Source organism: Typopeltis vanoorti, chromosome 22, assembly GCF_054136105.1.
Source record: "Typopeltis vanoorti isolate ZY-2024b chromosome 22, IOZ_Tvanoo_1.0, whole genome shotgun sequence".
Taxonomy (NCBI): domain Eukaryota; kingdom Metazoa; phylum Arthropoda; class Arachnida; order Uropygi; family Thelyphonidae; genus Typopeltis; species Typopeltis vanoorti.
In genome coordinates, this window is record NC_143570.1 from 66,417,000 (window position 1) to 66,442,132 (window position 25,133).

The window sequence follows — 25,133 nt, forward strand, 5'->3', positions numbered from 1 at the left end:
AATTTTTTATATTTTTTAACACAATCTCCCTTAAGACTAATACATTTATTTCAGAGATGCTCCAGCTCCATTATCCCATCCCTGTAGTGGTTCTCAGTAAGATTTGCAAAATACCCCTCTACAGCTGCAATCACTTCTTGATTCGGAAAAAAAAAAAAAAACGCTGACCAGTGAGGAAGAGCTTTAGTTTTGGGAAGAGATAGTAGTCAGAGGGAGCCAAATCTGTGGAATAGGGTAGATGTTCCAACAATTCATAGTGCAGGTCCCTTAATTTGCCCATCTTTGTGGGCAGGTGCATTGTCCTGATGCAAGATGATTTTTCTTCTTCTGCAAACCGGGTCTTTTCTCACAAATTTGTTTGTCTAGTCTGGTTAAAAAATTGGAATAATATTCCCCCTTTAGCATCCCAAAACACTGATACCATGACTTTTCCTGCTGATGGAATCGACTTTGTCTTCTTTGGCACTGAACAATTGGAGTGTTTTAACAATTCTTGTTAAAACACTCCAAGCACTGTTCAGAGATTTTCATGCGAGTCCATTTTTGATCTGCTGTGAGCAAGCATGACACCCATCTTGCAAGCTTTTTCATTTGCAAATCTTCATGCAAAATATATCCCACACATTCTTTTGAAATGCCTATAGTCTCAGCAATTTCATGCACTTTGACTCGCCCACCATCCAATACCATATTGTGCACTTGATCAATGATTTCTGGTGGTGTTACACTTTTTGGACTTCCTTCATGTGGATCATCTTCAAGGCTGGTACGGCCACGTTTAAACTCGGCACTTCATTTCTTAATTGTCAGAAACAAAGGAGAAAAGTGCTCATAAACGTTTATGGACTTCAAATGAATTTCTTTTGGCGTTAAACCTTCTTTTACAAAGAATTTTATAACCACACAATACTCAATTTTATCCATTTCAAGGGATACAGAGAACACATTTGCTTCAGACAGCTGTATAAAACAAACTACTTGATAGAATCACTTGCAATTTCACATGAATGTTTATGACAGATGTATCAACTTAGAAAAAAAAATCTTGCTAATAGTCTTGCCATCTATGGTCGAAGCCGAGAACTTTTCAGAACATCCTCGTATTTATTATGTAGAACTGAGCAGGAAAGATTATGGTTATGGCTACTATGGTTTTAGAAGAAAAGAAAAGTGGCCCTATTTTCCAGTCTTCTAAGGTTTCAAAGTTCTTGTATGTAAATTCTTGAACTGGTAATGTTGGGTAAGCGGAGAAGGGAATGCCAAGTATAGTGAGGGGTTCTCTCTTAGTGGTTAGTCCAAAAGGAATGCCTCCAAGATCCCACTTTTCAAAAACTTTTAATTTTGTTTTGTCTGCATTAGTAGTTAATCCATTGATCTTTCTGGATTTTTCCAAAATACCATAAAGATATATATATGGAATCATTATCCTTCAAAGTGCCCACTAAGTCATTGGCATATGCTAATACATTTTTCATAGTTGAAGGAACTGTTAATCCTCTCACAGCATGTGTATTGTCGACTTCCTGTAAGAAAGGTTCAAGAACCAATGCAAAGAGCAGTGGGCTAAGAGGGCAGCCTTGCTTGAATGCTTTTTGAATTTTGACTGGGTCTGACAGGAACTCATTGAGTAGAAGGCAAGTAGTTGAATTGGCATAGGCTCCTTTGATAATGAATAGCAGCTTTTTACCTACACCAGTTTGTTGGAGGATGTGGAACAGAAAGGGATGCCAGACATTATCATATGCTTGAGTAAGGTAAGGTCTACTGATAGCACTACCATTAACTGCTTTTTTGTATTAATTAAGTGGATTAGATCACATAGTAGAAATAGATTAAATTCTACTGCTCGGCCCAGAACTCCATACACCTGTGCTTTTATTTTAATATCTCATTTTAATATTTAATATCCCACTTTGAGCCTGTTATTGATAATGCAGAAAAATATCTTGTAGTCAGTATTATATAGAGAAATTAAGCTGCTGATTAAGGTTGATCTGTATTTGGTTTTGGATGAGGATAGTATGTACCACAAATTCACTTGGTACATGTTCTAATGAGAGAAAAGAATTAAACATTATAACTATAATGGGAAGAATAAAATCCCAGGCCTCGTGGTAAAGGTCTATCCCTAGACCAATCAGGCCCTGGTGACTGGCATTCTTTTTAGACTGTGGTAACTTCAGATGCTGTAATGGATCTTTCAAGCCCATCTTGGGTATGAACAGGAAAGCCATTAATGTTCCAAGAGTTATAATTTCCAACAGTGCTATTGTTTTCCAACAGATTTTTGTAGTGTTTTTGAAGGTGTCAAGGATGTTTGAGTGGTGGACATGTCTTCACCATCAACGCAGATGGTGAAGACATGATTTGAGTGATGGTCCTTTCTTTGCGGAATTTAGTGAATTATCTATTGAAGAATGCAGCTGAAGGGCAATCTGCTAAGTGATATTGTATTCTTATCTTAAAATTTCGTTCTTCTACTTGTTTCTGTCTTTCCACTTCTATCTCTATGTTTGTTTCTAATGATGTTGCTACGTTCTATACCATTGTGTTGGTTTGTTACGAACCAGCTTCTCTCTTTATACAGGTCTTTCATCTTTTTTCTTTTGAGGAAAGCCTGTTCCTTTCCCCATTCCATCATATTTTGTTTTACTGCTTGTTTAAATTTTAACCACATATCCCAATTCCAGTACAAATGAATAGGTGTTAGAAAAGATCAGTAGACCTTTAAAGCTCCTTATGGATATTGACAGATGAAAGTTAAAATATTTTGGACACATTTAAAGGATGGAAGGAGGACTTCTCAGAACAGTAATAGAAGGTAAAGTTCCTGAAAATAGAGGATGGGGTAGACCATCATGGAGATGGATGGATGGTATGTAGAGTGATGATCTTCAGTCGAAGTTTCCAGAAAAGCATACAACAGGACAATATGGTGAGGCCTGATGTGGCACATCACCGAGCATCAGAGTGACCATATGACATCTGTGGATGCCCAGTGAACAGATGAAATCCCAATTCTAGGTAACATTATTCCAATTTGAACAGAAGGTCTGGAATTTGGTTGAAAAGATCAACGGAAAATTTGATGGAAGTCTCCATGGTTCAGAACTGATTTCTGCTTGTTCCATGTAGTGGAACTTAAGTAAAACTGGATTATGATCTGACATGTCAGTGTCAAGATGTTTTATCTGAAAATATGTCTACTAGTTCAGCATTGTTGAGACATACTTTATAAATATGGCTGCAATTCTTGGAAGAATTTTGATCTGATTGTTCCATTGCATGGAGCATAAACATTTATAAACCTTAAGATTAAAAATTATTTTCGACCAAATGAACTATGGAAAAGATAGACTTCAATTGGGTTTATATAGGTCAAATTTATTTGAAACTAGGTAAGAAATACTGACAAGTTTCACCACTTAGCTGTTTGGCTTCTTCAGGGTAAAAAAAATAATAGATATAGAACAACTTAAACACTAAAACTGTTCATGAAGGAAAGAACCGAATACAATTGTATTTTTTACAAAAAAACAGAAGACTATCCCTGATATCAAAAAAACTTATAGACAACGGTTACCCAAGAAAATTGATTCATAAGATACTTTTCTGTGCTCCCCCCCCCAACGACAATCTGAAGAAATACGTTATAATTCCACCATCGCAATTCCTTATACTAGGACAGTTTTCAAAATGATTGTTACACTCCTCAAGCCATATGGAATACGAGTGACTTTTAAAAATTTAAAGGCTATTCTCCATTTCTTAAGATCTCCGAAAGACAGTCATGCTTTCTTCAAATATGCCAGCGTCTATAACATCCTCTGTTCGTGCAGATTAAACTATATTGGTCAGACCACTAGAAGTTTGGAAATCAGAAAAAAAGAACACATAGGAGACGTAAACAATAACAGAGAAGACAATTCGGGGTAGCACTTCATTTCTCCAGGACAAACCATACCATAGAATGGGACAAAAGCTCCAAGCCCTACTTAGAGGAATATTTCTGCTCCCCTAACATAAAAGAAGCCATAACAGTTATCCGTTCTAAACACAACCTAAATAGAAACCAATGATTAATTCTCCCTGATATTTGGAAGACCCTCATAAGATCTTTAAGCATGCGAGAGTTAAATCTTGCTGCTAATTACAGAACGTTCCTGCATAACAACAGTTAACATCATCAAGCTCCATGCGTCTGATGTACGCGTTCTTCTGTTTTTTGTAAAAAATACAATTGTATTCGGTTCTTTCTTTCATTAACAGCTGTAGTGTTTAAGTTGTTCTATATCTATTATTTTTTTTTACCCTGAAAAATCCAAATAGCTAAGTGGTGAAACTTGTCGGTATTTCTTACTTAGTTTCAAATAAATTGACCTATGTAAACCCAATTGAAGTCTATCTTTTCCATTTATAAACCTTAATATACATTCACAGTATTTCAATCTGTTGTCAAGATTCTCCCTTCTGCATCTCTTTGGATATTACAGAATAACCCGAGGGAGGGGGAGGGGGGCAAGAATAAGTACTTCTGCTTCAGCCCTGTTAAATCTTCCAAAGCTCTAGTAAGAAAGAAGTGGATATCTATCTGTTAAAATTTTATATCTTTATATCTGCAGAAGTTTGCTTTTTGGAGAAAAAAGCTGATATTATGGCATAGCATAAGTTTCCACATAGTTTCTTGTTTAATTTGCCTGTGGAATCCTTGTACATTTAATGAGGCAATGCAGAAAAGAGAGGCCATGATTAATGAAGTTCATTAATAACTTCTAAATTTTGAATGAACCTGATGAGGTCTTCAATCTGTGAATGAGCAATTGTGGTGGATCTATCTCCATGGGAACAAACTTGAAGATTTTGGGTGCAGTTGTTTTTCCAACAGCGACTTGTGGATGTGAGACTTGGAACCTAAAGAAGTCAGATAGGAAAGGGATAGCTGCTTTTGAGATGTGGTGTTACAGAAGGCTGTTGAGGATATCATATAGAATGGGTGTTAGAAAAGATCAGTCAAACTTTAAAGCCCCCTAAGGATATTGACAGAAGAAAGTTAAAATATTTTGGACACATTGAAAGGATTGAAGGAGGACTTCTCAGAACAGTAATAAAAGGTAAAGTTCATGGAAAAAGAGGAAAGGGTAGATTGTCAATGAGATGGATGGATGTGTGTGTGTGGAGTGACTGATCTTTCTTTCTTTTTTTTTTTTTTTTGCACTGCTGTAGATTTGTATATAGTTAATTTTTTCTTTGGTATCTTTTTGCTTTTTCTTTCTGTTATGGTTACTATATCTTTACATTAGCTTGGTTTAGTTGTTCATCAAGTTCCTCTTCTTTGTGTGTGATGCTCCTTACATTCCAAGTTATGATTTTCATTATATGTTCCTTCTTCCAGTTTAATTTACCTTTTTCTAGTCATAGTTGTTTCCCTGATAGTCCTTCTAGCTTTTTTTTCACTGAGATTTGAAAGTACAGTGGTATCTCGCTAATTCAAACCTCTTTTGTCCGAACTGCGGTTTGAAAGAAAAAAAATGTTTTATTTATTATGTATTATTATTTTGTATACTATTATTTTTATTTAATAATTATTGTTTTATCTATTATTATTATAGTACAGTATAACTATGGTGATAGACAAACAGAGGAAATTCAAAACGTGCATAATTTGGTTAAAAATATAAATCCAGATGTTGAAATTTCACAAACAGATGTTACGGAATGGATTGCAGGTAGAACCGAAAGTGAATTTGAAATCAAATCAGATGCTGAAATTATAAATACAATGCTACAGAATTAATTAGATGATGATGAAGAACTCGAAGGGAAAAAAAAAAAGTAAAACGTGAAGAGGCAGGTGACAGTTTTAATATGCGTATAGAATGGGCTAAGCAGAATGGTACGCCATTCCACAAAATTTTATTGCTAATGCAGCTCTGAGAAGAAGCATTCAAAAAAAGTTTAGCTTCCAAGATGCAAAAGAAAACCAGTGACTTTTTTTACAAAGAAATCAAAAAACTTTTTTTTGTATTATTTTGTGAAACTTTTTTTTGTATTGTCTAAAAGAAAGTGATATTTTTATGCAAACATACTGAAGTATGCAATTTTATTAAATCAGAATCCTCAACAACACAGGTACATACAAACTAAATTTTTTACTAAAATAAACTTTGATTTATTATTTTTTCAGTTTTACATTACAGTACAGTAGCTGTTTTTTCTATCAGTTATTTCATTTATTTACAGAATTAAGTTGATGTACCAATTATCTGAATCTGATTATTTTTGTCTTAAATGCTAGTTATTGTTGTTTCTTGGGGTGGAAATTTGCTAATCCGAACTTTTCGCTAATTCGAACGAGCATGATTTTTATTAGTTCGGATTAGCGAGATGCCACTGTATATTAAATTTTCTCAGGACAGGGTACTAGCTTTTACCTGGGTGAGTCCAGTGGTAGGGTTTTACCATGTAATGCTTCTGGACAGGCAGTTCTAACAGCATTTGCTTTATTAGGATGTTAGGGTTACACTGCCCATACCCGGTCACCAGTACCTTATTTGTACTTTTAGAACAGGGTGGGCCACAAGTAGGTGAGGTTGGCATTTGAGTGGTAAAGGCTGTATATTGTGCTTCACCATCCCTTCACACTCTGTTTATGTGTTTCCTTTAATTTTGTTTGTTATATTTAAGGAGATGAAATCTTTATCTGCATTTCAGTTATAATATATTTATATTTGTGAATTCATACTTTCTTAAAATATACATTTATTTACAGGTTCGTTGTGACAGTGGTATTCAGGAGGGGAGTGAGATAAGCATATATTATGATCCGATGATTTGTAAAGTAAGTACTTATGACTACTTACACACACACACACACACACACACACACACACACACACACACACACACACACACACACACACACACACACACACACACACACATTGAGGAATAAAATAATGGAAAATACATTTGAAAACTTTTTTTTAATCACATTAATAAAATGAAAGATTTACAGATACCCAAAATAATTTCTTTACTATGTTACTGAAAATTTGAGGACTCAGGTGTCTACAAAAATGCTGACAAGGTACTACTTTGAGCAAAAAAACAGGTTATCTCTTGGCCTAGTTTCATTTTATTTACAACTTATTTCATGATAATGATATTTTGCATGGAAAGAAAATTGTCTCAGTTTCAATATTATGAATAAAGGCTTTGGTGATCAATAAAAAAAACTGCCAGTTGGATAACACTACTAATGATCTCCCATGGTTATCTGTCTAAAACTTAGGCTGCTCTTTTCATATGATATTACATTCCAAATTCATCACCCCTTTATGATTTGTTTGACATTCTTGGAGACAAAAGGTATTATCTACATATTAGCTAAAATTCAATTAAGTTATTTATAGTTACAGATGTACAGCCACATAATATAAATGATAATCCCATTACTTTACATGTGCATGTGTCAAAGCTGTGCATGAGACATTTCAAAACCTTCAGAGCACTGATGCTTTGTGTGGGCAACATGTATATGCATACACACGCTTAGCTGTGAGATGCTGTTGCAGTAGGGATGAAATTCATTACGTAAAAGTAACTGTGATAGATGTTATTACCAGCTTTAATATGTGCACATGCATCATTTGCTTTGATATTATGGTCTTTGATCTGTGCTGCAGTCTATCACCAGAAAAGTTGTATGGGATGGTGGTACGAGGAATGGGTTACATTGATCACAGATCTCATAAAAATGCCTCCCCCTCCTGTTTTTTCCCTCCCCTAAAGCAGCTCATGCACAGTGCAACTACTTCTGATCTTCAGGTTGTCAAACATAATTTTAACTTTTATTCATGTTATGTGTATTTATAGATAAAATAATATCTATGTATTTTATCTCCATTATATACTATGTCCACTGCTTTTTAATGTACAAGTTTAACTCACTGTTAACTGTAAAATAATTTTTTAGGTGGTCATTTAGCATTAGTAATTTCTGATATGCTTTACTATTGCTATCTTATGCCAGGCAGGTAATTAATGATGATGCCTTGTACAAACAACTTTGGCCTATCATCTGCTGACTGTAATGTTTGCTTAAAAATTTATTTACTAGCTAATCTAAGACTTAGTAATATCATCCAAGTTTTCTAATAGACAGCTGTCACTTAGATATTGTAGTTGGCATGGGCAATAATCATCCATATATTGATATTGTGTATGGATGATTATTGCCTATTTCATGCTGATCACTATGACAACTCAATTCTAAGGTTAAGCATAATGCTTTGAAGGGTTGTGATAAGTTTAGTTCCTTGCACATTCTTCCTGCAAGCTCTCTGGCTATCCCTATAATCAATGGGGAAAGGTTGTTCCTGTCACAGCACCATACTGTCAGGCAACAGAACAAATAATACATTCTATCATGCATCATTTGTTCAACTGCATACGTCTGAAATTATGTAATATTGTTTTGTTAAGATTTCTCATTTATCCCACAACTGCCATCCCAGCAGTTGCAACATATTCACTATTGCTGGTCATTTCAGCGTGTCTTCTGAGGTATCCTCTCTCTCACGAAACTCATTCCAGCATGCTGTTTATACTAGTATTCCTCCATAGACAGTCTTGCTGGTGTTAGTGTCATGATGTTGTACAATCAACTGTTATTATAGTCAGCACATCAGGACCTTAGGAATCATTTGACACAGTGGATAGTTTGCTGTAGTGAATTTTTTTAAAATATCAGCTTACCTATGGGCTTTGGTTGATACAGTTTGGTAGTTATACGGAATCAATTTATTCTAACAGTATTTACTGTGATGAGAGTTGACTGAACTCTGCATGATATTTCAGAGCAGTTTTTAGTCTAATTGTCATATCTTGTTTTCATATTAGTGGAGAAGTTCATCGGTAGTCATCTTCTTTACCACATATAGACCTATCAGTTAATCATTGACCACTGGTATGGATTCTGTCATGCTGGATCTGCAGTAGATATTTTGCCCTTCATCACTATTGGATACATACTATAATCCTGTTACTTTTTACATTTCCACATCATTTGATCATCTCTGGTGTCAAGGCTTGTTTAGTAAAAAAAAAAAAAAAATCCATCTTTTGATCTATCTTCCATCTGTAATTGGATATCCAGCTTTCTCTTTGGGTGTTTACTGCATGTCATGGCAGGTTCATTCCTTTCTTTGAACTTCTCCACTAATGCAGGAGTGCTTGGGGCTCTGTTCTGTTGCTTACTCTTTTCCTCCTATACAGAAATTACCTCTCACTGACTAGGAATCTGATCCACAGTTTTGCTCTTGAGAGTATTCTTCATTTCTCTTATACATTCAACAAGCAAACCAGCACTGCTCAAACATCCCAAGTTTCAAGATCTTCTATAGCCAGTGCCTTAAATACTGATTTCCATGCTGTGCTTCAGTAGGAAGAGGATAATCCTCAAGAGACCCCTTTGCTACCGAAACACAGTTTTGCTAAATCTTTCCTTGAACTTTATCTCTAGTCTTCTAATTTTGGACATCTATCTCTGGAATGAGAACATCATTCAAGTGAATGGTCACAAGTAACATCAAGATGCCATTCATCTTGTGATTCATCTGGCTTTAGAAAGCCAGATGAATCACAAGATGAATGGCATCTTGATGGGAGTAGGGTCATCCATGAAAGTACCTAAAGGTACTTTCATGGATGACCCTACTCCCATCAAGCTGGCATCCATTGTTCCTCTTTATTCCATTGGGCATATTACAACAGAAGCAGTAGATGTCCAACATCCCTTTAAAGCACAACTGAAAACATTCCAGACCTTTTTAAAAAAAAAAAAATTTTTTTTAATATAATGAAACCTGTGGTGAATTCATCACTGAAAACACATCTATAACCACAGTGATTAGTTTTAATACGTAAATATTTCATCCCAAGTATCTTGGGACATCCTCAGTACAGTAATTCAAACAATACTAGGAATAATATACAGTTAGGGTGCATGATTACAGTGGAATCTCAATATGCGTGCAGGTTACTGCACGCATATTGAGATTCTATGACTTCTATAATAAATTAAAAAATTTTTTTATTTTTTTTAAAATTTACTTCTATAACACGTCACTGCATGCCTATTGAGATTCCATTGTAATCATGCACCCTAACTGTATGTTATTCCTAGTATTGTTTGAATTACTGTACTGAGGATGTCCCAAGATACTCCGGATGAAATATTTACGTATTAAAACTAATCACTGTGGTTATAGGTGTGTTTTTAGTGATGATTCCAAACCTGCTTTACCTCTTCTGTTCTGTCTGCCTTTCAGAATAGCCTTCCTTATAAAGAGCAAATGCAATCTTCAGCTTTTCATTAAAAATGCCAGTTTGTTCCTTCTTTTCCAGTCCTTGCACACGCCTTGCACACTGCACTAATGTACTATAGGCTCTTCTGTGTCTTGCAAAAAAAGCTAACAAAATTAAGAAACAAAATATCCATTTGCACATAATTGTATTATTATATATGTTACAAGCCAAATATTGAGTGGTTTGGATATGTCATCATCATCAAATTCCTGCCATGTACCCTCAAGGGGGTGTACAGGATATGATAGTACTACATCAAAAATTTACATCATTACTAACTACCTATCTACAATTTTCCTCCAAATCATTCTGTTACTTGTCAAGACTCTAACATTATCAGATCTTATATTTCTATCTTCTAAGTCACTTTTTACCGTATCAATCCACCTATATCTTGGTCTTCCTCTGGGTCGTTTTCCTGCCAACCTGGCAGAGAACACTTGTTTTGCTAATCTTTCCTCACCCATTCTGTTTATGTGACCATACCACCTGAGATTAGCTCTACTAACGCATTCCAGGATGCTTAGCTGACAATGTCCAGTTCTTTCCTAATATCCTCATTTTTAATACGATATTGCCATTGATGCCATCTGTTCACGCCTATAATCTTTCTCAGGACTCTCATATCTGCGGTCTCTAGTCTTTGGCCAAGTGTTTTACTTCTGACCCAACTCTCAGATCCATAAGTTAAAACTAGTTTGAACAGTCTTGTAAACAGCTAATTTACTGTTCTGACTAATTTCTCTCTTATTCCATATGAATTTATTCAATTGACTTCCCACCATACCAGCTTTGCTGATTCTGTTGTCTATTTCTATATTTAATTTACCATCTTCACTAAAAATCGTGCTTAAGTAGTTGAAATGTTTTACTTGTTCCACAGATTCCCCGTTCAAAACACAGTTGACATTTTCAACAATTCTACCTATTTTCATTGTCTTTGTCTTGTTAGTGCTGACCTTCACAAATCTATTACAGCAGTTATTCAATTTTGTCAGAGAATCTTGCAGACTTGTAGCGGATTTATTTAGAAGTATAACATCGTCTGCATAAAGCATAGAGCTGAAATTAACATCTCCAGTTTTTATATCAGGTTTAATACCACTTTCCTTCATAATGTGATCCATATAGATAATAACATAGGGGATAATGTACATCCTTGTCTCACACCAGATTTAACATTAAACCATCTTCCTCTACTTCCTTCAATTCTAACTGCTGACTTACAACTCAAATAAAGACTAAATATTGTTTGATATAATTCCCCTTTGACACCATATAACTGTAGCTTTTCGGATAGCTTCTCTCTTAGCGCCTTGTCATATGACTTCCAGATATACAAAACTTAAATACAGATATTTGTTATATTCCCATGCTTTCTCGACTATTTGTCGTAAAGTGAAGATCCGATCCTGACAGCCTCTGTTTGGCCTGAATCCAGCTTGTTCTTCACCAAGCTTTTCTTCCACAATTCTTCTCTACCGTTTCTCAAGTATACTTGCATAGATCTTGCCAGGAACACTCAGTAGGGAAATACCTCTGTAATTCTCACATTCAGTTTTATTTCCCTTTTTATATATGGGTACTATGAGAGCTCTAGTCCAATCATGGGGAATTCGTCCTTCTGTCCAGGCCTTTTGAACTCTGCATTGCAGCCACTGTAGGACTTTTATACCTCCACACCTCAGCATTCTGGTCGAATGTCATCTACTCCTGCTGCCTTTCCACACTTCAGGCCTTTGATGACTTTTTCTACTTCAAGTATGGATATGTATTTCTGACTGTATGCCTGCTGAGTTTTTTACCACTGTGCTATCACTGCTTGTTTCATTTAACAATTTTTCGAATTAATTACTCCATACTTCAAGGATATCTTTTTCTCCTGTTTTCATGTCACCTTTATCATCTCTAACTCCTTTTACAGCACTCTTTCCTCCATTTCTAAGCTTCTTCAACAACCTCCATAATATCTTACCACCTTCTTGATATTTATTTTCTAAGTTCTGGCCAAAGTCCTCCCATGACTTTTGTTTAGCTAATTTTACACAGTGTTTTGCTTTCTTACATTTGTCTCTGTATTCTCTAAGAGCACTAGCTGACTTATTCGCCAGGAACTGTTGATATGCTTTCTTCTTTGCCTTCAACTTCCTGTGTCCACCATCGAGTTCTGATTTTTCATTCCGTGCAGACAACCTCACCACATGCCTCTTTGGCTGGCTGAATCAATCAGGGTTTTCTTCAAGGCTTGCAACTGAATCTCAATGGTTTATTTCCTGTTCTGAAACTCTTTCATTTTTTCTTGAATAACATTTGTGTATTTTAGTCTACAGTTTATATCTGAGAGCTGCTCAACTTTAATTCGCTTTAAAACTTTGCTACATGTTCTTCTTTTCAATATGAAATTCGATTTTACCTCCAGACCAAATGGTGATCACTTCCAGCTTCAAATCTTCTATACACTCTGGTGTCCTGCAATAGTGAGAAAATATCACTATCTACAATAACATAGGAGCCTGTGTAGCTCAGTGGATGTGGCGTTTGCATACCACGGCGCTTGGCCGCACTAAGGAAGACTTGGTTTCGAGTCTAGTTGGCGACTAGAGGAAATTTTTCTAAGCCTTTTTTCGACCGGTTCCTGAGTTAGTCGATCTCTGGCACGGGCAAGCGGGTTTTTTTCTCCCGGAAACTCGGGTTTTTCGTCCCGTAAACTCAAGAAAATTGACCGTAGAACCCACATTATTTCAGACATTAAATATATTGTGTTAGGGTTAGGGACCACGAGATGGCGGCACATTTTGAGCCGTCTCTCTTCACTGTGTACCGCTTAATTAGTGATAGCCTTGGGCCATCTATCTCTGATTGGTACCAGTGGAGATTGAACTGCCCACTCAGTCTCCAAAAAGTTAGGGCTAAATGGCCTCACCTACTCCCCGTATATGGGAATAAAAAGGCGTTAGCTGGTTTTTTTTTTTTTTTTTTTTTTTTTTTTTTTTTTTTTTTTTTTTTTTTAATACAATAACATAGTCAATGAGACTTTTCTTATTCCTTGACTCTTCTCTCCATGTGAATTTGTGCACATTTTTATGTTGGAATGTTGTGTTAGTAATATCCAGTTCACGTTCTGAGTAGAAATCCAACAGGTATTTGCCATTATTATTAGTTTTGCTCTTTCCTCCAAATTTTTCCAAAATATTTTGTCTGACAATCCTTTCCTACTCTGCTCTTTAGATCCCCAACAAGGACGAACTTTTCCTTTTCATTGTGTCAGTTGCTTTCTCTAAGGCGACAGAACATTTCTCCACTTCTACCTTAGTAGAACCTTCTGTGGGAGCATAGGCACAAATAAGTCTCATTGTCCAGTTCCCCATTCTCATATTTGCCCACATCACTCTACTTGAGACTGCCTGCCATTCAAGAAGATTAGCCTCATATTTAGTGTTGAATACTATGGCTACGATTGTCATTGCCTGAGTATAACATTGTGAATTTATTGCTTAGAAAGAACTCACCAGTTTTTTCTTTTTTGTTTCAGTCATCCCTATTATGTCGATCTGGTACATACCTAATTCCTTAGCTAGCTCCATTTCTTTGCCATTCTTCTTATGTTGATAGTACCAATCTTTGACTGTTGTGATGTTGAGTTGTTTGTGTGTGAAGATTTGTTCCAGTAGCTGACTTTTCACTGTTTCTGTTCCCTGGCGAAAACAATTGGGCCTTGTTTAACCTGGCGACGCCTCAGCTGGCATGAAATTCTGTCATGTTGTGCCATCATTCTGTATTTTGGTTTAAGTCAATAAGAATATAATTTGGTTGGTTAAATCCCAAATTGCCAGTGCATCCTCTTTCATTCAGTATCCAGGTAGATACCTAACAGGGTGCACCATGACAAGGTGAGGATTGAACATTAGGTCAGAAGTCATGGTCGGTTGGTTCTCTGCATTCCTTTAAAGGCTATGTGGAGGTCTTCTCTCAGTTATGTCGCTTTTACCCTTAAGCACTCTGGTTTGGATATGTTATGCTTATAAATTTGTTAATTTTAATAATTGCAAAATTTAATCCTGTTTATTCCCAGGTAACATGAGCAAGTGTAATTCTTAGAGATCCTACCTAGCAGCCTAGGTTGCATACCAATGGCCATAGATAGTACCTGATATTGAGACTTTAAGAGTATGCACTTTTATTTGCTCTTGTGTCTTGTCTGTGTGTATATTAAAATTTTTATATTGTATCATCACAGAGTCATATATGAGGATTCAATATAAGAATTATAACATGCACGCAAACAAGACACGAGAAAGTAAAGTGACTAGAGTGGACTCTTAAAGTCTCAATAACAGCTGCCTTCTATGGGCATTGGTAGGCAATCTAGTATGATCATTGGTTAAGCACCCTAGCTAAAGTATTGGAATCACTAAAGTAACAGTTTATTCATTCCTAGTGTCGTTTTAATTCTGTTAAGTGAAAAATGAGCTTTGACCAAGCACTTGGTTAATTGTTGAAAAGCATATAGAGTATGGGATTATCAGAAATGCATGGGACCTAAAGAAGTAAATGATTTGCTATAAAGATTTTTTTAGAATAGTACTCGCAGGTTTTGGCTTTCAAGCCAAAGCCTGTGAGTACTATTCTAAACCCCCCCCCCCTCACATTGTACTCAATGCTGTTCACCTTTAGCAACTGGAGTTATTCTTCAATTTTCTCCTTATTCTACTCATTTTCTGTGCTGTATACTACTTAATTCTCTTAACTTAAAAATGAGCTTTGACCAAGCCAAAATTCAATCCTGTTTATTCTTCATTACTTGATTAATTGTTGAAGACCTTGCAGGATGTATGGGATTACCATAAAATGCATGGAACATCAAGAAATAAAAGTTTTGCTATAATGACTTATCTTTCTTTCCATTTCTGATTCTTAAAACACCTCAACACTTTTGTTTTTCTAATTCCCATATATTGTTCCTTGTTTGTAGTCCTTGCTACCATAATTATAAATCTCTCCTGATTATCATACTCTGCTTATTTCCTAATTTTATTTACCTACTGAGCCTACAATCTCCTTTTCAATATTTCTTGGTCTATAACCAGAGGCCAGAATGATGCTGTAGGTTGTTCACATTAATATTAAAATATACAACCCTAAAGTATTTTCTTGAATTGCCATTCATACAGGACAATATACTGAACAGCCTCCAGTTAAGAGTACTACTTTCCTTTTCCTTGTCATCTTATTATACTTTGTAACTTTGCTCAGTATTCTGTGTGTTCCATCTTATACCTCTATTGACGCGTTTCTCTATGAGCCGTCTCTTATACTTGTAATTTGGTTAAAATTCATAACTTCATTTAGTCACTGTTCCCTGACATCCTTCTCACACTCTTTCTTTTCCTGACATGATGCAAAATGTCCAAAAACTGTACTCATTTCAGTTCAGATATGCAGTGAGAAGATCAGAATTCATGTTACTGAAATTTTGGCTTGTCTTATTTAGAGATTACACTAAAGATCTGAACAGTGTGTGAGGTTGAAAGAGTATTTGTAAGGGTAGCAACCTTAAAGGTAAGAATTAACATCTTGAACAGAAGCTCACCAGGTTTTTTTGATGACTGAATAGACTCTTGATTGATCTTGTATCAGTAAAGAATAGAGGAACATATCAGCTCATGAAGAGAAACTGTATTGAGAATCTGGGTATTATTAATGGTATTGGGGGGAGAGAGAGAGAGAGAGGGATAAAGTGACTTTTTTTTGCAAGAGTGAATATAGGAATGTGTCTTGGTAGCATTGTAATTGATTAATTGAAAAATGGTTTAGGGATCATTGTTTAAAGCATTGGTTCAATCTGTTTAATTCTAGAGTGCTTCAGCACTTGAGGTTTGTCAGATGAAGAGATAATATGGAGTGTACTGTTATTAGCAAAACTATGAACAGGATTTGGGGTTGATGAGAGAGAATTGCATGAATATGAAGAAGGAAGTTAGAAATTGACGAAGACTTCTAATTGATTCCAATCCTTCAATCGTAAAGACTTGGGTTTGAATCTGGTCTAAGATAGAAAGTACTTTTTTAAGAGATTTTTCAGCTGAGTATGAGTTAGCCAGTCTCATATAGAACTGGCAGGTTTTCCCTTCTGAAAACTCTGTTTATTTTATTTTACAAAACAAATAAACTTGCTTGAGAGTGCTTTCTGTTAATAGATATCATACACTGCTTTCATAGTCATAATAACTTTAAAGGTCTATAAACTTTTGAATGAGTGTTATATGATACCAACTGATGCAATTTTTCATTATATTGAAGGTGAAGAGGGTACATGGGGATATCCATGGAAGTTAAGTTTGTTCACGGTCAAGAAAGAGGTAAGAGCTAGGTTTTTCCCCCAGTGAGCAAGTGAGTGGAATAATTTGCCCTTAGTGGTAGTGAATCCATCTAGTGTGAATGAATTTAAGGGAAGATTATGATACTGGTTTTGGGTGATTTATAGCCTCCCTTGATGAGTCCTTGTCTCCATGGAGGTTTCTATTGATGATGATGATAATAATAATAATAAATATAACCAACAGTGTTACTGATTGTTTACAGGAAGATATCATTCATAAATTACATATCATTCAGTAAATAAAATACCTAAGGTTATTGCTCTTCCCACATAATGAATTTGTAGTCGCTTTGGCACAAAATAAACATTTTCAGAAAAGACATTGGAGCATCGTATATTCCCAATCAGATTGTATGCATGTATATACAGTAATCCGCTCATAACACTATCAGAATAAATAATCATTGTATATTTCTTAAAATAAAGAGCCAATAGGCTTCACATTGCCGAGGTGAAGCCTATTGGCTCTTTATTTTAAGTAATTTATGGGTGCACCTTTTTGACAACTCATATAGCAAAGTATAAAAGTTCTTTTTGCTATAATCTCAGTATTACCTGGTCTACCTACTCACTGATGAGACCTCAGTAAAGTTCGAAACCGGTCTGGGTAGTGACCTCCCACCATAATGTATAACATCATACATCTCCTAGGAAATGTGTTTTACATTATGGAAAATACTAAGAATAGTGATCAGAACTTTACCCACCGTTACAATGAGTTGCCCTAGTGTTGAACTATGTGCTTTAGCTTATGCTACAATTCGCCGAAAGTTTTATACTTTACTATATTCGGCACGAAACTCTTTGATTCCTATTTTTGAGTTTCTTATTCGGCTTTGAAATAATGTGGGATTTAATATCCCCTTAATTTAAATTAAAAAATATTGTATATTTCACTATTTCTGTGGCTTTTGTTTGATGAGTGTCATTCTGCATATTTTCTCTACACCAACAGGAAAAGATGAACTTCATGTATTTGTTCTTCCTCCCATTATATCTCTTCTTCTTGTCTAATCTAATGAATCTTAGATTAGATTTGTTAGATTTACAATCCCTCAGTACACACTTAGTCAATCTTTTGAATATCTTCACTTTTCTTGACATTGTTAAATCTTGAATGAAGGAGAAATTTATTGTACTACATTTCATTCAAATTTAACAAGTATCAAAATTCTCGGAGAAATACTTGCACGAAGGCTGTTCAATAAGTAATAAGACTAATTTTACTGTCGCAAAACCACTCATCATAATATTAATTTCTGTGAAATAAAGAAATGTTGCTGTCTGTATTAACAAAAGAGGTTGATAGATGGCATATACAGGCTGATGTGCCAGAGTGTCACGTGACTAAACACAAGCTTGTATCGGCGCGCCTACGAGCCGCGACCAGTCATCGAAATGGAAGCGTCCTTGGAACAGCGTTATGCGATTAAATTTTGTGTGCGTTTGCAAAAATCGGCATCGGACACTTTTAACATGATACGCAAAGCTTTCCACGATGAAGCAATGTCGAGGGCAAGTGTTTTTCGCTGGCATAAAACTTTTAAGGAAGGAAGGCAAAATGTGGAAGATCTTGAACGTGAGGGAAGACCTTCAACATCCATCACAGAGACAATGATCAACACAGCAGCGATTATCATCAAGGAGGATCGCAGAATTACTGTACCCCAGCTGCATATTGTCCTGAATATTTCTGTGGGAATTGTTCACTCAATCATGGCTGAACATTTGGGACTGAAACATGTTTGTGCCCGATGGATTCCCAAACTCTTGACACCGGAGCAAATGCAGCATCGAGTGGATGTGTGCACAGAATGGAAAGAAAGATTGGAACAAGAGGGCGACAACTTCTTAGAACGCATCATTACAGCAGATGAAGCTTGGTTGTATCACTATGACCCTACAATGAAATGACAAAGCAGTGAATGGAAGCATCTGTCTTTGCCTATCCCCAAGAAAGCAAAAACTGTAAAATCGGCTGGTAAAGTTATGACCATAATGTTTTTTGACTACGAAGGCATTGTTTACCAACACTCTGTAGAACCAGGGAATACTGTAACACAGCTCATACTATGCGGATGTTTTACGGACAATGGTACAGCACGTCAAAAGGAAGCGTCCATTGATGAAGAATGGCTTCGTATTGCACCACGATAATGCAAGGCCACATATTGCTAGTTGTGTAGTGAATGTTTTGCAGAAGAACAACATAGATATCCTACCACATCCTCCATACAGTCCTGATCTTGCACCGTGTGATTTCTGGCACTAAGAGGCTGCCATTTCAAAAGCAACAAAGCATGTGTAAAAGCTGCGGAGGCGGTTTTGAAAGAACTCTCAAAAAACGGACTTTCACATGTGTTTAAGAAGTGGATGCAACGTTGGGACAAATGCATCGCGTCTCACGGTAGTTACTTCGAAAAAGACCATGTAGATGATGACAATTAAAGTTAATCTGTTTTCTGTATAAATTTAGTCTTATAACTTATTGATCAGCCTCCGTATATTGGTAAAGGTGAAATTGATTGAAAAATAATGATAAAATCCATGATAAAAAATTTCCTCATGTAATATAATATTAAGTTTCTTTGAATACAACAGGTGAACGTAGGTGAAAATATGTTAGTATGTCAACGTTTAGATCAAAGTTGCAGAAGAGATAAGCAGATTAAAAACATGTCTGGAGGCAGTCATGTATGCAAAGGCTAAAAGGCATGCGGGAGTTTCCCGTGGACATATAAGTACGAGCAACGGCACAGAGCGCAGAATTAGGTGCTGGATAAAAACAATGACGTAGTAGTGAGATTATCACAGCAGTGAATATATAGAGCTTGGCAACGCCAACTCGAGGCTTTTTTCCACCTTGTTCCTGTCATTCCCGGAGAAGGAATTTTGAGTATGGTCGAGAAGGATGATGTCCATAGGCAGCTATGTGGTCAGACAGAAATCCAGCACGAGCATAAGCCTCGGCACAGTGGTATAATCAGCGTAGACTGAGATGATATGTGGAACCACGTGGACCGATCCCCACAGTCTAGCTTCGCCTACATCGAAGGAAGTGAATCATGATCGTATTCGCTAGCCAGTCTTTTCTGAAAGCAGTAAACTGGAGGAAGAAACAATGAGCCGTAAGAATATAACAGATGGTAGGAAGAGAAAGCCAGAGTGATCCTAATGCCCCGGTAATATAAGAACTTTTTTAATTTTTTATATATACAGGAATGTAAGATTGTAACAAAGATAGGAACTGATAAGTTATTGGACTTTAAGTGTAATAGGACTTTAGCATCTGATTCACATATAGAATGTTATAGCTCTGTGTATGAGGACTTGCAAAGTGTTGTGATTGAATATATAGTTTTGCTATAGTCAGATAGTTCCTGAGATCAAGATTTTGATAAATGATTACCTATGCATGTTAAATAATTATAAGGAATTCATAATGTGTTTAGTATTAGATATTGCTTCATGTTAAGAATGATTAAAATGCCCAGGTTACACCTGCATGATTGAATTAGTTTAGTTAAGTAATTATCAGCAATTGTACCATATTTTTTTTATGAATAAATCCTTTCTTGTCAACCTAATAACTTGCCTGATCTATGTTCTCAATGCACCAAAGTAGAACCTGTGCGAATCAAAATTTTGGAGACAGCCACGACTGCAGTAAAATTAAGACACACAAGTTTTTGGTGAAATTTGGAATAGTAATTGTATGAATATTGAACATTGTGCCATTCTGCATATTTTCTCCTAGATGATGAAGCTTCTCTAGTCTAATAATTTTGGGTGGCGCAGCGTTAATAAATAATTTTTTCCAAAATTAGAAATGGGGTTAATACCAGAATCATAACAAAGGGATTGGCTCTATCCTGAAGCAACGTCTTTGTTAATAGTGCGGTGCACTATCATTCAATACGTTTATAGCGGCCAGCAGATAGAGAAATAATAAGCTTGTATGAATAAGGAATTAATGAGACTTAAGAGAGAATTAAGAGAGACAAATGAGTAAGTAAGGTAGATAGGTAAGGGTATGTATCAATATAATGTAATTTTACAATGGTGCAGACAGTAGGATAATTGAAGATTTAATTGGAGATTTAGTAAGATTTGATATAGGTAAATATAAGAAAAAAAAATTAAAGGTACAAAATTAACATAACTGGGGTGCTTAAGGGTCAAAGCTGTTTAACTGAGAGGAGACCTCCACATAGCCTTTAAAGGAATGCGGAGAACCGACCAGGGATTCTGACCTAATGTCCAATCCTCACCTTCTCGTGGTGCACCCTGTTGGGTATCTACTTTGATACTGAACGAACGAGGATGGGCTGGAAATTTGGGATTTAGCCGACCAAATTGTATTCTTATTGGTTAAACCAAAATAAAAAATGATGGTACAACATGACAAAATTTCATGCCGGCTGGGGCGTCGCCCGGTTAAACAAGGCCCCCGTTGTTTTCGCCAGGGAACCAGGGCAAACAGCGAAAAGTCAGCTACTGGAACAAATCTGAAAACAAACCCCAACTCAACATCACCAGAGTTAAAGATCGGTACTATCAACGTAAGAAGCCTGAATGGCAAAGAAATGGAGCTAGCTGAGGAATTAGATAAGTACCAGATCGACATAATAGAGGTGACTGAAACAAAAAAGACCAAAACTGGTGAGATCTTTCTGAGCAATAAATATAAAATGTTATATTCAGGCAATAACAATCAAGGAAAAGAAGAAGTAGCCATAGTATTGAACACAAAATACGAGGCTAATCTTCTTGAATGGCAGTCAGTCTCAAGTAGAGTAACGTGGGCAAATATGAGAATGGGGAACTGGACAATGAGACTTATTTGTGCCTATGGTCCCACAGAAGGTTCTACTAAGGTAGAAGTGGAGGAATTTTTTTAGGCTTTAGAAAAAGCAACTGACACAATGAAAAAGGAAAAGTTGGTCCTTGTTGGGGATCTAAATAGTAGAGTAGGAAATGATTGTGAGACATACAAAAATATTTTGGGAAAATTTGGAGAAAAGAGCAAAGCTAATAATAATGGCAAATATCTGTTGGATTTCTGCTCAGGACATGGACTGGTTATTACTAACACCATGTTCCAACATAAAAATGTGCACAAATTCACATGGAGAGAAGAGGCTAGGAATAAGAAAAGTCTCATTGACTATGTTATTGTTGATAGTGATGTTTTCTCCCTGGTGCAGGACACCAGAGTGTACAGAGGATTTGAAATTGGAAGTGATCACTATTTAGTCTTGAGCAGGATAAAATTGAATTTCATATTGAAAAGAATAACATGTAAGAAAGTTTTAAAGCGAATAAAAGTTGAGCAGCTCTCAGATGTAAACTGTAGACTAAAATACAGAAATATTATTGAAAAGAAAATGAAAGAGTTTGAGAACAGGAATCAAACCTTGGAGATTCAGTGGCAAACTCTGAAGGAAACATTGATTGATTCTGCCAGAGAGGCATGTGGTGAGGTTGTGTGCAAAGATAAAAAAATCAGAACTCCCTGGTGGACACAGGAAGTTAAAGAGGCAGTGAAGGAAAAGAAGAAAGCATATCAAAAGTTCCTGGCAAATAAGTCAGCTTTTACTCTTACAGAATCCAGAGACAAATGTAAGAAAGCTAAACAGTGTGCAAAACTAGCTAAACAAAAGTCATGGGAGGACTTTGGCAAGAATATAGAAAATAAATATCAAGAAGGTGGCAAAATATTCTGGAGGTTGTTGAAGAAGCTTAGGAATGGAGGAAAGAGTGCTGTAAAAGGAATTAGAGATGATAAAGGTGAAATGAAAACAGGAGAAAAAGATATCCTTGAAGTATGGAGTAATTACTTTGAAAAACTGCTAAATGAAACAAGCAGTGATGACAGCACAGTGATAAAAAACACTGACCAGGCATGCAGTCAGGAATACATATCCATACTTGAAGTAGAAAAAGCCATCAAAAGCTTGAAATGTGGAAAGGCAGCAGGAGTAGATGATATTCGACCAGAAATGCTGAAGTATGGTGGTATAAGAGTCTTACAGTGGCTGCACTGCATAGTTCAGAAAGCCTGGACAGAGGGACGAATTCTCGATGATTGGAGTAGAGCTCTCATAGTACCCATATATAAAAAGGGAAATAAAACTGAATGTGAGAATTACAGAGGTATTTCCCTACTGAGTGTTCCTGGCAAGATCTATGCAAGTATACTTGAGAAACGGTTGAGAAGAATTGTGGAAGAAAAGCTTGGTGAAGAACAAGCTGGATTCAGGCCAAATAGAGTCTGTCAGGATCAGATCTTCACTTTACGACAAATAGTCGAGAAAGCATGGGAATATAACAAAGATCTGTATTTAAGTTTTGTCGATTTGGAAAAGGCATATGACAAGGTGCCAAGAGAGAAGCTATTCAATACGCTGCAGTTATATGGTGTCAATGGGGCATTATATCAAGCAATACTTAGTCTTTATTTGAGTTGTGAGTCAGCAGTTAGAATTGAAGGAAGTACAGGAAGATGGTTTAATGTTAAATCTGGTGTGAGACAAGGATGTACATTATCCCCTCTGTTATTCATTATCTATATGGATCACATTATGAAGGAATGTGGTATTAAACATGATATCAAAATTGGAGATGTTAATGTCAGCTCTTTGCTTTATGCGGATGATGTTATACTTCTAAATAAATCCGCTACAAGTCTGCAAGATTCTCTGACTAAATTGAATAGCTGTTGTAATAGATATGGTATGAAGGTCAGCAATAAAAAGACAAAGACAATGAAAATAGGCAGAATCATTGAAAATGTCAACTGTGTTGTGAATGGAGAACCTGTGGAACAAGTAAAACATTTCAGCTACTTAGGCACAATTTTTACTGAAGATGGTAAACTAAATATAGAAATAGACAACAGAATCAGCAAAGCTGGTATCGTGGGAAGTCAATTGAATAAATTCATATTGGATAAGAGAGAAATTAGTCGGAACACTAAATTAGCTGTATACAAGACTGTGTTCAAACCAATTTTAACTTATGGATCCGAGAGCTGGGTCAGAAGTAAAACACTTGACCAAAGACTAGAGACCGCAGATATGAGAGTCCTGAGAAAGATTAGAGGCGTGAACAGATGGCATCAATGGCAATATCATATTAAAAATGAGGATATTAGGAAAGAACTTGACATTGTCAGCATCCAGGAATGCGTTAGCAGAGCTAATCTCAGATGGTATGGTCACCTAAATAGAATGGGAGAGGAAAGATTAGCAAAACAAGTGTTCTCTGCCAGGTTGGCAGGAAAACGACCCAGAGGAAGACCAAGATATAGGTGGATTGATACGGTACAAAGTGCCTTAGACGATAGAAATATAAGATCTGATAATGTTGGAGTCTTGACAAGTAACAGACTGATTTGGAGGAAAATTGTAGATAGGAAGTTAGTAATGATGTAATTTTTTCATGTAGTACTGTCATATCCTGTACACCCCTTGAGGGTACATGGCAGGAATTTGATGATGATGATGAAGATGATGATGAATTAACATAACTTTACAACATCAATTAAAAATCTTGATGAGTAAAAGAGGGGAACTATAATCCATTATTGGCCTGACTAAAGACTTATATAATCATGTCATTACTTCCTTTTGTATTCAATTCAAATTTCATATGATTGTTTTTTGTATTAACTTTTTTAAATATTGTCTGAAGATAATATTAAATGGATATCTACTTATATCCATTTAATATTATCTTTTTACCACATTAAATATAGCAACATTATTTCTCATTAAATTTTAACTTCATTTCCTCATATGCTCTCCCATATTTTAAGATTTTTGTATAAAGAATTTAGGTTATTCAAACAATTGACTACTCTCTCTCTCTCTCCAACTTTACATTACCAACAACAACAACAAAAAAAAAATAATAATCTATATATCATCATCATCAAATTCCTGATGTATATCCTCATCTACAGGATGTTCAGGAACTCTCATATCATAGGTCTCCAGTCTTTGATCAAGTGTTTTTATTTTTAACCCAGCTCTCAAATCCATAAGTTAAAATTGGTTTGAACACTGTTTGTATAGATCTAATTCAGTGTTTTGACTAATTTCTTTCTTATTTCATTTAAATTTATTCAGCTGACTTCTTACCATATCAGATGTACTAATTCTGATCTATTTCCAATTTTAATTTATCAGCTTCCCTAAAAACTGTGCCTAAGTAGCTGAAATGTTTCTTGTTGTATAGGTTCAACATTCTGGATACAATTGATGTTTAATGTTTCTGCCTATTTTCATTTTCTTTTTATTCTGATTTTCATACCAAATTTATCACAACAGTTATTCGGTTTAATCAAGGAATCTTGCAAACTTGTATTGGATTTATTCTGATC

The 25,133-nt window shown here is 35.8% G+C and overlaps 1 protein-coding gene across 1 annotated transcript in view; it reads left to right on the forward strand.

Annotated features, from left to right (window-relative positions):
- LOC150094469 (propionyl-CoA carboxylase alpha chain, mitochondrial-like) overlaps positions 1-25,133 on the forward strand; it is a 559,741-nt gene that overhangs the window by 316,778 nt on the left and 217,830 nt on the right. Inside the window, exon 15 of the mRNA XM_090412316.1 lies at positions 6,770-6,838. Within this exon, the coding sequence (XP_090268442.1) occupies positions 6,770-6,838 (69 nt within the window). The remainder of the gene's footprint in view (positions 1-6,769; positions 6,839-25,133) is intronic.